This window comes from Serpula lacrymans (assembly GCF_000218685.1).
Source record: "Serpula lacrymans var. lacrymans S7.9 unplaced genomic scaffold SERLAscaffold_6, whole genome shotgun sequence".
In the NCBI taxonomy this organism is placed as follows: domain Eukaryota; kingdom Fungi; phylum Basidiomycota; class Agaricomycetes; order Boletales; family Serpulaceae; genus Serpula; species Serpula lacrymans.
Window position 1 is genome coordinate 1,147,932 of NW_006763295.1, and position 14,527 is coordinate 1,162,458.

The 14,527-nt window shown below is 46.3% G+C and overlaps 5 protein-coding genes across 5 annotated transcripts; 2 read left to right on the forward strand and 3 right to left on the reverse strand.

The window, feature by feature from the left end:
* Positions 1 to 3,420, reverse strand: SERLADRAFT_361141 (uncharacterized protein; the record flags this gene model as incomplete). The annotated part of the gene is made up of 17 exons (XM_007317529.1): positions 1 to 242; positions 305 to 441; positions 499 to 766; positions 828 to 902; positions 956 to 1,006; positions 1,058 to 1,230; positions 1,288 to 1,385; positions 1,439 to 1,789; positions 1,845 to 1,902; positions 1,953 to 1,984; positions 2,045 to 2,092; positions 2,153 to 2,315; positions 2,370 to 2,499; positions 2,552 to 2,741; positions 2,794 to 2,901; positions 2,952 to 2,974; positions 3,029 to 3,420. The coding sequence occupies 17 exons, from the start codon at positions 3,294 to 3,296 to the stop codon at positions 103 to 105; spliced, it is 2,313 nt and encodes a 770-aa protein (XP_007317591.1).
* Positions 3,421 to 4,174: 754 nt separating this feature from the next.
* SERLADRAFT_465687 (uncharacterized protein) lies at positions 4,175 to 6,104 on the reverse strand (the record flags this gene model as incomplete). The annotated part of the gene is made up of 8 exons (XM_007317530.1): positions 4,175 to 4,248; positions 4,309 to 4,516; positions 4,573 to 4,820; positions 4,876 to 5,425; positions 5,483 to 5,640; positions 5,689 to 5,740; positions 5,794 to 5,934; positions 5,986 to 6,104. 7 exons carry the CDS (start codon positions 6,039 to 6,041, stop codon positions 4,351 to 4,353), a joined length of 1,371 nt encoding a protein of 456 aa, XP_007317592.1.
* A 578-nt stretch (positions 6,105 to 6,682) lies between these two features.
* Positions 6,683 to 8,856, forward strand: SERLADRAFT_465689 (uncharacterized protein; the record flags this gene model as incomplete). Its single annotated transcript, XM_007317531.1, has 8 exons — positions 6,683 to 6,828; positions 6,900 to 7,018; positions 7,069 to 7,528; positions 7,583 to 7,758; positions 7,812 to 8,101; positions 8,165 to 8,385; positions 8,444 to 8,547; positions 8,598 to 8,856. 8 exons carry the CDS (start codon positions 6,752 to 6,754, stop codon positions 8,738 to 8,740), a joined length of 1,590 nt encoding a protein of 529 aa, XP_007317593.1.
* A 79-nt stretch (positions 8,857 to 8,935) lies between these two features.
* On the reverse strand, positions 8,936 to 11,896 carry SERLADRAFT_348528 (uncharacterized protein; the record flags this gene model as incomplete). Its single annotated transcript, XM_007317532.1, has 6 exons — positions 8,936 to 9,473; positions 9,528 to 10,312; positions 10,373 to 10,885; positions 10,935 to 11,156; positions 11,208 to 11,443; positions 11,497 to 11,896. The coding sequence occupies 6 exons, from the start codon at positions 11,894 to 11,896 to the stop codon at positions 8,936 to 8,938; spliced, it is 2,694 nt and encodes an 897-aa protein (XP_007317594.1).
* A 923-nt stretch (positions 11,897 to 12,819) lies between these two features.
* SERLADRAFT_465701 (uncharacterized protein) lies at positions 12,820 to 13,808 on the forward strand (the record flags this gene model as incomplete). Its single annotated transcript, XM_007317533.1, has 4 exons — positions 12,820 to 13,152; positions 13,215 to 13,279; positions 13,340 to 13,467; positions 13,521 to 13,808. 4 exons carry the CDS (start codon positions 12,896 to 12,898, stop codon positions 13,620 to 13,622), a joined length of 552 nt encoding a protein of 183 aa, XP_007317595.1.
* Positions 13,809 to 14,527: the final 719 nt, after the last annotated feature.

Genomic DNA, 14,527 nt, shown 5'->3' on the forward strand with positions numbered 1-14,527 from the left:
TGAAGAATATTATGTATGCCCCGTTAAATTGCCGTGAATATCGTCTAATGATACAACATAATTATATACGACGTAGTACGCTTAATATTAGAGCGTTCCACATCAGTTGAGGTATGCACAGTGGTCATAGTTTCCGGCCTGGTTAGCTCCCCACCACTGAGGGAACAAGTGCGAGGACCCTGCCGCTCCCTGTACAGCGAACGAAAGAATGAACACCATCACTTGAGTACCTCCATCAAGCGCTGTATCGCATTATTTTTTTTTAGCACATCAACTAACTTTAGATGGATAAAATTAGTCTCACCAGCACCAACGATGTAGTTGTACTTCGCGAACCACCGGGGGTACCGCGTTCGCAACCACCACTGAGACACAAAGGCTATAGCGAAGTACGATAGGATTGAGGAGTTGATGCCAACACAGAGCCATCCAATATAGTAGCTAGAACATTCACGTTTTTAGTAAATCAACAACTTGAAGCTGGGATATGCAGCATACCAAATAACAGGCGTGTATAGATAGTCCATTCGAAGCTTGGGGAAGTACCGATGGACAACCCAGAAGGGAATGGGAACAAACAGCCCAATGACATAGGCATATGGCACCCACTCGTACCTTCCACCCGTGGCAAAGAGCTGGTGGCTGAGACCTCCCCATGCAACAGCCTGGGAGTTGTACTGTTGTGGCTGTTGACCAGACCAGATGTTGGTTCCTTGTACAGATAGCAAGATTTCACGCTGATTATCGATAATGGAGTTCATCAAGACTGGATACAATTAATAATAAGCCAAGAACCATGAGATTAAAAAATATATCTTCGAACTCACCAAAGTTCAACACTGCACCAAACAAAGTCCCAATAATTTGTGCGGTGAAGGCGGCACGTGGGGGAAGTTTGGCATCTACAGCAATAGTTGTTGATCTTGGTATCCTCGGAGATGAAAAAAATGCCTACATTGTGCGATTTTGAGATCACGGAGCAAGAGCTGTGCCTGAGAAACAGTGTCTTGATATCGAGTCAGTTATCGTCGTCAGGTGATCTGAAAGTACGCCTCACTGTAACTGTAGAGCACAAAGTACATGTTTGCCATGGGCTTTCCGGGGTGCAAAAATCCTCCAATCATTTGTACGAATGGTTGAATGATGAACGCCAAACCAGTAATAGCATACAGCGCTCCAAAGAACAGGATGGATATAACGGACAATATAACTGCGACGACGAATCCCCACCTGTGGTCAACACCACGGTCAGTGAAGTTCTGTGGAGGGGACAAGACGGTGGCTTACCAAGGTAGCGTAGAGTTGGTCTTGTAGATAACGACCAACGCAATGATGACGGATATAATAAAGGTCACGAAGTACCAGCTGTTCGGAGCATCGGGATACTGCAAAACAATCATCAGCTAATAAGACTCATCCGATGTAATATACAGCTTACCTTCAACATCTCGACGTAATGAGGGTCGAGATCCTGGTTATTGATATCTTCCTGGTTTCGCATGCCATCGTTCTGCCAGAATTTCCAGCTGAAAGTCGACCACCAAGCCTTAATGTTGTCCTTAGTACACCAGGACCAAGAGGCTTTCATGTCAGCGCTGTTCCATAAAAGAAGATGAGTGAAAGTAGCGGCCATGCCCAGATTCGTGGTGAGCAAGCTGATAACCCATGTCGAGGAATAGTAGGGTAAGCCTTGCTGGGCAAGGAGAGCAGGGTCGACTTCGTAATTAGAGTTAAGAATGAGAGATTGGTTGTACTGCGATCCGTCTTCATTAAAAAGCAATTGTGACAACTGCCATATGATGTCAACGTAAGATACAGTATAGAATGCTACAGAAGACACGTACGAAAGGGAAGTCTTGCGCTTTCCAGATATTCTTGTAGTATACAGCCATAAATACGACCCTGAAGTGCTATTAAGGCGGGGGTAATGTAAGCAAAGGTGATCCACTTACATGCAGAGAATGTACCCAATGAAATTGGACACCTAATAGAAATGGGTAAACTGATACACTCACAGGACAATGAACTGTGTAAGTGTGCGTACCTGAGCTTTCAGGGGAATAGTCATGGGATTAACGCCACCAGATATGTACTGATGATAAAAATAACATCAACACACGCCTGCGTGAGATACAACTCACGAATGACTTACCTGCCAATCGAAACAGATAGATAAGAGGCCAAGCCCCTCATTTCCGTTGGTCCCTCCGAACAAGCGAGAAAACGCCGGGTTGTTGGGAGCAGCCAAGCAGAAGATGGAGAAACCTGTGAGGAGAGGGAAAATCCATTCGGGGAACATCTCCCAGATGAAGATGCTACACGCCGTTAATACTCAAATGCCTCCTGAGGTAAACTATACTTCAACTTACACTCCGAACACGATATAGAAAATTTTCAGCTTCCTCTGCGCTGAAGAGCCTCCCTTGAAGAGAGCATCGAACATGGACAAAAGAGGCAGCACGATGGGGTATAGCATCTTCGAAGGATACAACAGGACGGCTGAATGAAATATCAGCATATATGAATAGCACCTGAAGAAAATCGCACGAACGTCTCATCAATCCTCCAATACCGTAGCCAAGCAACTGACTCGAGAAAAGAAGGAAAATGGAGGCCCCAGCATTAGGAGTGATGTTGTAGTAGAGGCGCTGGACGGCGAGAACTTCTGTTCCGAGAGCGGAGTTGGCAGCGGCGCTAGCCATGATGACGATGAATGCATTCTCCTTCTTGTTGAATGGACCCTGATTAGGAGAAGATTTAGCGTTGTTGTGTGTGATAGACGCCATCACGTACGGGATTCAAGTACCGGAACCACCCGCGACGAGGAATAAAGGTTTCCATGAAGATACCGATGACATATGCGATGATGGCAATGAACATCAGAGAGACCAGAACGGTTTGCTATTGAAATGTCAATAGGAAATTGTGTTTAGACTGTAAAGAAGACATACAGGCTTGAAGTAGTAGATTTCGGCTGTATGCGCTCACGGTTGGCATCGAATGATAACAATGAAGTTGGTGAACATACCTAAGACACCACCGAAAGCAGACAAGCCAATACCGATGAAGAATGAGCGGAATGTCCAGGGGTTGAGCGAAGGGTCGTCCTCGACAGAGATGACATTGGTTGCGATATCACGCTCATCTTGGAGGACAACATCGACCGAGTCGACCTCTTGAGTGGCCGACTCGACGTCGCCCTTGGCATAGAAGGACTTCTCGTCGCTGGTGCTAAGAGCTTTTTCGCTGGGTGTAGAGCTTTGCTTCTCGACGAGGTCCCCTGGAGCAGAGGCCATGGTGAACGGAGGGGTGGTTGACCGTGGATGAAAAATACATATTCGGTGACCTGTTATAAAGGAAGCGAGATAGGGGACGAGATAAGATGGTTATACCAAAATTATGACATGTAAGGTGGTAACCGATAGGACCAGGGCGATATTTGGTTATAGTATATCCAACGCATGCATGTGCTGTCAGTGTGCACGGATAAGGACACCATGCTGGATTTCCCAGTGGAGCGCTTACCTCGTGGTAACCGGTCAGAAGGATATCTTTATCTCACTTCAGCGCTCACATGTCAACATGTCACCGTTCATACCAGGCCATCTCGTGGATTTGTGTAGACATGCATATGGTCGTCCTTTACGTTTTTGCAGTGCTTTTGCACTCCTAGCTCCGGATTTCAGCTTCTCGTCTCGAGCTACTTTCCAACCGAGCCTTCCTCATCCACGCGTCGTGATATCACATGACAGTCCAATGTTCATGCAACAACCAACACAACGCTCATATCAACATAATTATTATTAACACGTCAAAAGCTATCAGGCTCTGCCATCAAACCCCGTCCGACATCAATATGTAAATAAACGGTTCTTTTTTTTCACTCTACCTCGGCGAACTCTGTCGAAGAGTGCTCCCGATGTGACGGTCCGGGTTGTCTCTTTGCTGTATTCAATGGCCCTGGCCTCCATAATGTGCCTGGCGCTATCTGAGATAGTACACACGACTATCATTCTATCATTTTCTGTCAGTTCCAAGACTCCAAGTAGTCTTTGGTCCCATCTTTGTCGTATCATTGAGATATCATTTTGGAACTCCGCGGATTTTATACCAGGTACCTCGATCACGAAGTTATGACCCAGGTGGAAAGAACCTCCGGGTACGCAGGGCAATGTGAGATTCTCTGCGGTCCTTATATTATTTGACCTGTGCTCAGAACCCATATGTACAGTCAACGCCACACTTAAGCTGTGCCAATCTGGTCAGCGCTAAAAATATGGGCCGGACACTTGAAGAGACCGTACTTACCTTTTACACAACGCCGTTGGTGGCGTTAAAAGAAGATACGGATCACTTCTGATTGTTCCTACCGTCCCACTCTTTTCCTCCGTTCTCCTCATTCTCCCAAACAACCAGCGCATCTTCGTCCCATCTTCGGTCTGTTAGATCCCCCGCTTCCTTCAAAAATTGTTCGCCCCTGAACTGTATTGGAAGGTACTCATTGTGCACCGGATGACTGTAGATTGATGGTACTATCTTTAGCGTCGTTCAGCACACGTGATATCCACTTACACATAGTCTGGATTGTACCGATATCCTTGGGAATAGCCCAGGTCCTTCATTAGGTTGGTGGGAGCATTCCGTATTTGTATGGGAACAGGCAGCGTAAGATCCAGCTTCGCCGCTTCCTCAGCTCGATTATAGGCCTGGTACGCCCTAGTCGATTTGGGGGCTTCTGACAGATACGCCACCAAATGAGCAAGATTGATGCGACATTCTGGCATACCAATCACTTGGCATGCTTGAAGTGTAGCAATTGCCTGTAACGAAATTTTAAAAACCGCAGATAGTCTATGCTGGAAATACCCGACGGACCAATGGAAGCGCATGGTTATCTGCTAATCCCACGTCTTCACTGGCGCATACCACCATTCTCCTCGCTATGTACATCGGGTCCTCTCCGGCGCTCAACATTCGAGCCAACCAGTACATGGCCGCGTTGCCTTGGCTGCCTCGAACGCTCTTATGAAGAGCGGAAATCATGTCATAATGGCTGTCACCTGTTCGATCGTAAGAAGCAGATACAGACCGTCGAAGTGAGGAAAGTAGAGTGGCTTCTGTGATATCTTTTTTGGAGGACAAAACGAGCTCGAGCAGAGAGATAGCGGTCCGAGCGTCCCCCGTAGAAAGTGAAACAATGGAAGCTATAACACGTGCTGTCAATTGAGGAAATAAAGGAAATGGTAAGTCAATTGAACTATCGGTTGATTGCGATGGATGATGGATAGATGACGGTTGAGAAGATGTTTCAGGCACAGGGCTTGAGGGTCTATCGGAGGGCTCTTCGTCCGTTGAAAAACGGTCCATGGCATTTCGAACAACTTGCTTAATGTCATCATCGGTAAGCTGTTCTAGCACAAAGACTCTACAATAAGAAGTTGTTTCATTTTGGATGACGGTACTAATAAAGAACACCACTGACCGGCAACGACTCAATAAAGCACCTGTAAGCTTGAAAGAAGGATTTTCTGTCGTAGCACCTATCAACTGTACTATATCAGCAGTTTTGCGCAGAGAAGTGGTGTGCTGTAGAAAATATACTTGAATATGACCTTGTTCGATATACGGGAGGAAAATGTCCTGATAAATCGGTTCGAATGATGTTTACATGACTGAAAACGAACGCACTTGCTGTGATTTGTTAAACCTGTGCACCTCGTCTAGAAATAATATTGTCCGTCTGCATCGATGATCAGTCCATGCCACACTCTGATTATCTATTATAGAACGTGCCTCCCGGTCATCACAAGAGATCCCTTAGCCTCTTCAAAGACCACGCGGACATCATTGATGCCTGACGACGTAGCACTTAGTTCTTTGAATGTGGCATCTGTTTGATCCGCAAGAAGCCTAGCAAGGGTTGTTTTTCCACAGCTGAACAAGTGGCAGTCAGATGATTATACCACAGCGCTAGGGTCTGCATACCCCGGAGGTCCCCAAAATATCATGCTTCCGATGGTACAATTTTGAACCATATTCATCAGCAATGAATCAGATCCAGTAAGATGCTCCTGTCCGACGAACTCGGCGAGTTTTTTTGGTCGAATTCTTTCGGCCCATGGCGCTGCTGAGCTGAGACGCGACGAGATGACTTTGGATCGCTTTGAGGATGGTTGGGACATCGCTGGGACTGCAATGACACGTTTTTTGCCTTTCGTTGTGCTGATGCCATGATGAGAACTCGAGTCTGAGATTGCTTGGTTGGACCGTTCACCGTCTATCTTTCTCGGCGTCTGTCCAAAGATGGGAGCAATTTTTGTCACAGGTGGCTGTTTGTCTGAATCCTCGCTACGAAAAGACGAGGTTTTCGCCTGCCCTTCTTCGCTTTCTTGACTAGTACTAGGTCCGGGACATCCACGATCGAGATGTTGGTTGATGTCTTGTTCGGGAACGCGTTTCGAGCATATAGGACTCCAGGCCTGTGAATGAAAGGATTTTCAAGTCCAATACACAGACATACCAAGTTACTTTCATTTGTCAGAATGGTGAGTGTCGGAAGTCGCGATTGTCAACCAGAGTCTCCGCGAGTGTTCAGGACAAAACTTCGCGGATGACAAGATCGTCGTAGGCGTTATTATAGCAGTCCATAAAAGGAAACTGACTCGTTTCTTAACTTTGATTCGGGGCAAGTGCACTTCAGCTTGCTCTCCCATTTCTCACTTTCAAGCTTAAGCCTCCAGCCTCAGTAAACATGAATTTCAATGTGACTCCCGTCGAGGCTGTCACTCGCGAATTTCTCGCTGTCGTATTGGCAGGTTTTGGCAACGAGTACGGTTTTCTCAATTTCAAGTTATCTATACCAGTGGAGCAAATGATCTAATCGCGACTTCTTTCCATAGATTATTGCCATTGACAAGTGAGCATGGTGAAGAACCATGTCCAAAGGCATTGCTACCTATCTTCAATAAACCGATGCTGGATTATCCACTGTCGTGGCTGGAGCAATCAGGCATTAAAGGTGAGCCATCACATCTTCAACTATCCATCTCTTTCTGAATCAGTTCATAGACGTATTACTGATATGCCCTTCCTCTCATCGGGCCGCTATATCACATTATATACACTCCGATTCCACAACAACTTCATTTGCATCCTTACGCATCGATCTACAGCCATTCGACGAATCACAAGACCTCAGTAGTGGAACGTGCTCCCTACTAAAACACTTTGCCAGCCGGATACAGGACGATTTCGTTCTACTGCCATGCGATTTCATACCTCCTCCTTCTCTACCCCTCTCGAAACTTCTCAACAAATTCCGCACGGAGAGTGCGACTGATGGTGCCATTGCCACGACTTGTTGGTTCGAAGCTCAACGTACAGGATCTAGTCCAGACGAATGGGGGGCCTCTTTTCCCTCTCCTTCAATCGTGTGGGATGAGGTGACCGGTACACTACTGCATGTCGATGTTCCCGATGGAACCGATCACCGCGGGGAGTTGGAATTACGCATGGGTCTTCTTACTAGGTATGCTGCAATTCCATTTGTGTCTGTTTCTGCGCTGAAGATTTGTGTGTGTAGTTATCCGCGAGCGAAGCTATCGTCGAAATTCCACGATTCACACGTTTATGTCTGTAAAAGAGCAGTCCTGGACGTTCTTTTGCAAAAACATCATTTCGACTCACTTCGCGAAGACTTCTTTCCTTGGTTATGCAAAATTCAATACCAAAACACCAAGCGAATAAAATACGGTCATGGTTTGTTTCATCATCTAACAATCTTGTTTCACTTAGTTCACTTCTTCTGTTAGCCCTGGGTGCGTTGGCTGATTCGATATCAAATTCGATATCTATGAAGCACTCTACACTACATACAAATGTGTACGCGAAGATCAAGTTAACTACTCTCGAACCTCGAACATCAGAATCATCACCGCAGCAAAGTAGAATCGGCCTATCGATGCCATCGTCGCCCGCAGAATCCGACATCGATCAATCTATCACCAGCAGTCTCCGTATAGGGGTCATTATCCATCGGGCGGAAAATGGTTTCACGTTAAGGGCGAACAATTTGGGATCATACCTGGATGTTAATCGACACGTACGATCTCTTTCACATATTTCGAATCCTTTCACTGTCATGTTTACGTTCGAAGAAACTTAGTTCCTCACAAGCACTTCCTACTCGCTCCCATCGGAGCCTCAGAAAAGGGCCCTCATCGACCAGAAAGCGAACATCTCTTCAGATTCTGCGATAGGCGACTTCACTCGCGTCGAAGAGAAGACAAGCATCAAAAGATCAATAGTTGGGAGCCACTGCGTGATCGGAAAGATGGTCAAAATTGTTGGATGTGTACTTTTGGACCATTGCGTCATATCAGATGGGTAAATTGTTTCTTTGATCTGAGCTTTCGTGATATATAACATTTTGTTGCTATTATAGTGCTAAGTTAGAGGGATGTATTTTGGGGAAAAACACGACGGTTGGAGTCAAAGCTGAACTGATCCGATGTGTTACTCAAGCTGGTTATGAAGTTGAAGAAAACGGTGAGTGTCCACCATGTCCACCACTGGGACTCTGACTCAAAGGACCACAGGATCCTATCGCAATGAAAAGCTCGATGTAGCAGATTGGGCAGCAGGCCCTGAAGACAGTAGTAGTGATGAAGATGACGATGAAGATGAAGAGGAGGACGAGGAGGATGAAGATGAAGATGAGAGCGAAGAGTCTGAAACTTAGAAGATTTGGTACCATCATCAAGGTGTCGCAGCGTACTTTATCGTCGAAAATATCTGAAAGAGCCGCTTGCTAGCAATTATAGAAATTATTTAAAACCTTACGCGATATCGAATCTTCCAAACGCAGAGTTGAGAGCAAAAAAGGACATGTAGATGTATAAGGAAGTACAACATAACAGTGAATGTATAGTTAGTATCACCGTGCTGCTTGCGACGAATGTCCTGACATCTGGTTCCCCAGTCCTTGGGCAAACCGTGCACCCCGACCTCGCATGCCACCTGTAAGGGGGAGATGTGAAACGGCATCAGACAAATACCATCGGAACTTACCACGAGTACTGCCCCTGACACGCTCACCCCGGCCACGGCGTTCTTGTGTTTGTTCGCCACGTTTTTCTCCCTTTCCACCATCGGCTCTATCACCCCATCCGCCGGTACCGCCGAGCTTGAGATCAAGAGTCTTCTCGTTTTGCTCAACCATTGCGCTAACCTTATCAGCGACCACTAGAGCCAGTTGCTGTAGGCGTGAGTGTTCAACACGGTGGAAGACTATGACACCCGCAGATTGATCAAGGGAGGCTGATAGCTCTTCATTCCAAATCATCTTGGAAACCGTGGACGTGACAGTACGAAGTGGCAGCGAGAACGTTCGCGATAGAAGAGACAAAGAGAGTGTGTTGTAATGAGGAGCATAGGTGAAGAGGTACGTGCGGAGACCTTGTTCTTGTATGCGCCTACACAGAAGGATTAGAAAATGATGACTTTATACAAATCAAAAGCGGGCTTACTTTGCCAACATTTCCTTCACCGACGTTACTTCTGGCATTAAGCTCCAAATCTTGATACTTTGTATCAAATCGCGGCAACGCTCCCACTCGCCATCTTGCAAAGCCCTACTGGCTTGCATGATGTGATCTCGAGTACTTTCTGGAGGACCCGTGAAAACTTGACGATCTGCAAAGTCAAGTAGTCGACGGAATGGTTTTGAGATCGCCTTTCTCTTGAGTTCCTCTGATTCAATGCTGGCCAAGAGAGGTATTTCGACCAACATGCTGGAAACAAGGAAAGCAGCTTCGAGTAACTCTGTGTTGATGTGCATGTGGAATGGTAGCTGTCTCTGCCTCTCAGCTTTCTCCTGCTCTGGACTTAAGACTTGGAACCTTTGTTGGTGGACACCTTGTGCGAGAAGTTCTTTGACCCTCTGAGCGGTGAAGATGTCCTGTAAGGTCGCTTGAGCTTCTTTAATCAAGCCGCATCTAAACGCGCAAAGACCAAGTTGTACGACTGTCCTGTTATACAGGATTTGTGTAGCAACATCAGCCGAATGAATCGATTCTTGGAGATGCGACATGAGGAACATGTCGCGAGCGGTGTAAAAGTCATTATGGAGAGCGAAATGGTAGATATGGCTGAGCATAGCTCTTGTTCGTAGGAGTGAATTATCGGCCTTGTAAAGATGAACGCAAAGAGAGTGGATAAGTGATGACGTCGTGTCACCAGAAGCAAGTGTCGTGGTGGGAACGATGTCAGAAGAGGCTAATGATGACTCCAGAGCTTGGACAACCGGATCAGGCTAAAAAGAAAATAAACATTACATTAGAATGGAGTGGATTAACGAGCATATATGACGCACTTTGGAATATATATGCTCCAGGCGTCGCATGACCACTCTAGCAAGAGGGTCTTGTTGTTTCGTACGCTCATAAAATGCTTGAGCGCGGCATATCGTGCGGTAAAGAACCTTTTCATCCTTCAACCTGTCGATATACTCCGTACCGTGAGGATCAATGTTTTGTAAACTTTTTGTAAACTCGTCATCCAACCGATCAATGAAGCTGATGATGCTGCCCCGAACCCGTACAATACCATCTTTTTCGGTAGCTGGTAAGCGCTCAGCAAGCTCATCATAATCTTCGATAACTTCCTGCACAGAATACGAGGTATCAGCGGCAACTATCGAAACGAGCTGATCAATCTCGCTTTGTGCAGCAATCCACAGATCCACTGGCATATACGAAGTGATGGATGAATTGTAATCGAATCGCGAGGAAACGAGAGCAAGTAGGACGCGAATGTGCTGGTAGGATGTTGCGGCAACCTCTAGTAGCTTTTCCAAGATACGAATTTGTTCTCCTCGGTCGGTGTTCTGCCATACAGTTAGAAAAGGAATGTACAAATTTGCAGGTCGAAATTACCTTCTTTCCACGAGCTTCATTAACAAGCTGAAGTGTCTTGAAGATAGCATCGGCGGTGAACTGCATAGCTTTACCACCTTTTCCAACTGTAGTAAATTGGTCAACTGCCTCTTCCTCCTCGGCATCAGTATCTTCAAGTGCTTTCTTTGCTTTTTTCTTTTTCACTACGGTCTCCGCCTGTGGAGCATGAGCAGCATATTCCCTTTCAAATGCTTCAGGATCCTATTTCCAGTTATAGACACTGTTTTCATTAGTGTAGTTATTCTTGCATACCTCTTGATACTGTTTCAGTTCCTTTTCATACTCCTTTGCCGTTTTTCTCACTTTCTGTTTCATGGAATTGAGGGCACGGGCGTTGGTAGCATTCATTTTCTTCTTCGCCTCTTTCTCCTTAGCCAGTGCTACATTGAGCGATGTTTCTAAACTCGAAAGCGTACGGATAAAGAATGGTGGGATCGGTTCAGCAACATTGCTCTGCCGCTGCACAAGACGCAGCAACTTGTCGAACTCTGTGTGAAAAAGGTTAAACCCACAGGTAGATATGAACGGACAACAGACTCACCTCCAGATATGGCTACCCAGTCGTTGATCTTTAACCCGTTATCCATTACTTTTCCAGTAGCCTCGATTTCTTCCAATCGTTTATCTTTGGTACTTTTCACCACTCGTTTGACATCCTCGTCACTCTCCTCGTCCTCGGAATCACTGCGTACAAACCTCGATTTCTTCTTCTCCACCTTCGCCTCATCATCCGAACCATCGCTATCGTCGTCATCATCCGATTCAGATTCAGAATCTGAGCTGCTGGAATCGCTGCCAGTTTTTCGCAAGAAACGAGACATGGCTGGTTTGGCGGCAGGTTTGGCTGCTGGGGCATCTTCGTCACCGCTAGTCAAGAGCTCCTCATCGGACTCCTCAGATTCAGAATCAGAATCGCCGGCTTGTCTGAAAAATCGCGACATTTTGGAGTAAATATGGATCCGCTGTGCTGTATGCCTTGGTTGGCGATGGGGCAAGCGCTGTCGAGCTGCAAAATTTTGGGTTTACGGCTATCGCCGCCCGCCATTGTGACTCCGATAGCACGGCTCCAGCCAAGCTCAATGATTTGTGGGACATGCATGTCTTGGACGTCTTCTATTCTTTGAATCTTGAGCTTGCTCTCTCTTGAATGGATGACCCGCAACTAAAGGCCTATGAGACACACGGAGTGCCGGTAGGTTTAATCTTAGGATGCACCGACTGTAAACGTGGCGTGAACCCAAGGCTTCGCCCCCATGACAAGTCGCCCAGTGTGATTGTTGTTTATTTTCATCGTCTGTGATTGACATGGTATGTCTCCAAGTATATTTTGCGAACTAGTCAACTGACGTTGATAGACACCTAGGGACATGCATTGTTTCTAGACCCATAGCCTTGCCCATAGTTTACACGGAGGCCCGACTTTCCGCTGAATCACATCCCATGACTCAAGTTCCTTACCACGACCCCCTTTTTATCCGTTCAAGTTATACATACCTGTCGATTCTTGCTATCGTTGGACTCTGTCCGTCTATATCGTGGCTAGCTTTTATTTGTCAGATGCAATTTTCATCCAGGGACATAGGTCTATGAGGTCTAAACTCGATATATGACGACAGTGGTCCAGGGCTACACCAAAATGATTGACGATTTTGTATGGTGATCTGATTTTGACTTCTAAAAAATTTAACGGGTCGCAGTAGTATACTAATTGTATACATTGAGTAACTGATCACTTTTTGGGGACAGTGGTGACTGAGCGAAGTTCGTGGATCACAGTGATGAGAACCGAAGAAAGCTCCATGCCATCTGAGCTATTCATAAGCTGTTCCAAAGTCGGATACTGTCGTAGAACGATCTCATGATTGCGTGACACAGGTATAAGTAGTCCAGCCACTCACGAACTCCATTTGTTTCCACCTTCTTCCACTGTACCACTCACAATGAGAGCTTATTACTTTGATAACTTGCCAGGCGATCAGCGTCTTCCTCATGATTCTGGGAACTCTGTCTCTGACGAGACCCTCAAGTCTATCGGTGTCCTTCACTGGCACATCCCGATTGACGAGGAAGGTTTGTACGAACGGAAAGTTGACGAGGTTGCTCAAGAGAGAAACTACAAAAACCGAGATGTGATTGCCATTAGCAAGGAGTCGCTGGGCGATCAATTGGAGGTAAAGCTTAAAACCTTTTACCACGAGTAAGTGGTCGTAGTTTCACTGCAATTATCGTTTCTTGTAGCTCACTCGGGTCTGATTGCAGGCACATGCATGAGGATGAAGAAATCAGGTACATCATGAAAGGAAGTGGTTTCTTTGATGTCCGTGGTATGTCTTCGTCTTCAACCCCGGAAGCAACATTTTGTCCTCACTTTGACCGTATCAAAGAACACGACACCGAATCCTGGATCCGCTGCCACATGGGTGCGGGCGATCTGATGGTCCTTCCTGCTGGTATCTACCATCGTTTCACTCTCGATGAAAACAATGCCGTCAGGACCATGAGGTTATTCAAAGTAAGCACATTACTATACTGTTTACGGCCTGTATTGAATGTCAATATGTACAGGATGAGCCGAAATGGATCGCCTACAACAGGGGCCCTGAGACAGATGCAAACCAATACAGGGTTGACTATGTCAACTCTTTGCAGACTGTCGCGGTCAACTAAAATTGTGCTCTCAAATAAGCATAAGTTGTGCATAGCGATGCATGGTTGTGTAACATCGAAGAATCTTAATTTATTAAACATGTTGTAAATTAGTCTTGTCTTGCTCCTATGAAACATCATGTGGACTCGTCCGTCGCCATCTCAACAAGATGACCACAAAGCAATTATATATTGTTTGCATAACTCGACATGATGTGATAAGACATGTGTAGACCCGAATTAAATCACCCTAGATCTGCTGTGCCGGAGCGCCTGAGATGGACAATTGGAGAATGCTACGGAGTGATTGCCAGTATGTCACGTGGCTGAGGGAGACGCGTTTGGACGTTCACACTTTGGTTTGCATTCGAAGTCTGAACAACGTCTGAAAGAAAAGAAAGCCAATGTCGACAACACCTGGAAAGCCCAGGTATTCTGGAATACCCACTCCTGGTAAAGTCAGCAATATACCTACACCAGGTAGATTTCGCTCTTCTTCCAGCGCTCAGAATGCAGCCCCAGACCAGGACCTCGAATACATGTCTCGCGCATTTGCAGACGCAATCAAGTCCAACGACCCCGCTCAGCATCGTACAAGTCTCTCAAGCACCACTTCTCATCCACCTTCACCTCCTGCAAATGTCAGCTTCCTGAAGTCTGGGCGACGCTCCGTAGCAGGTCGCCCTTCTTCGGTCGCCTCATCGTCCACCGCTAACCATAGGAAAACCCCCGCACGCCCAGCAAGCCGTCAGTCAGATTTATTTGGAAGAAGCGTTAGCAGAGCTGGAAAGGTCTTTGATATTGGAGACAATGTCAGGATTGAATCCCTAGGGTACGAGGGCACTTTGAGGTATATCGGGGAGATTGAAGGAAAGGCCGGACTCTGGGCAGGCGTTGAGCTTAGTGGTGGATTTTCTGGGAAGGGA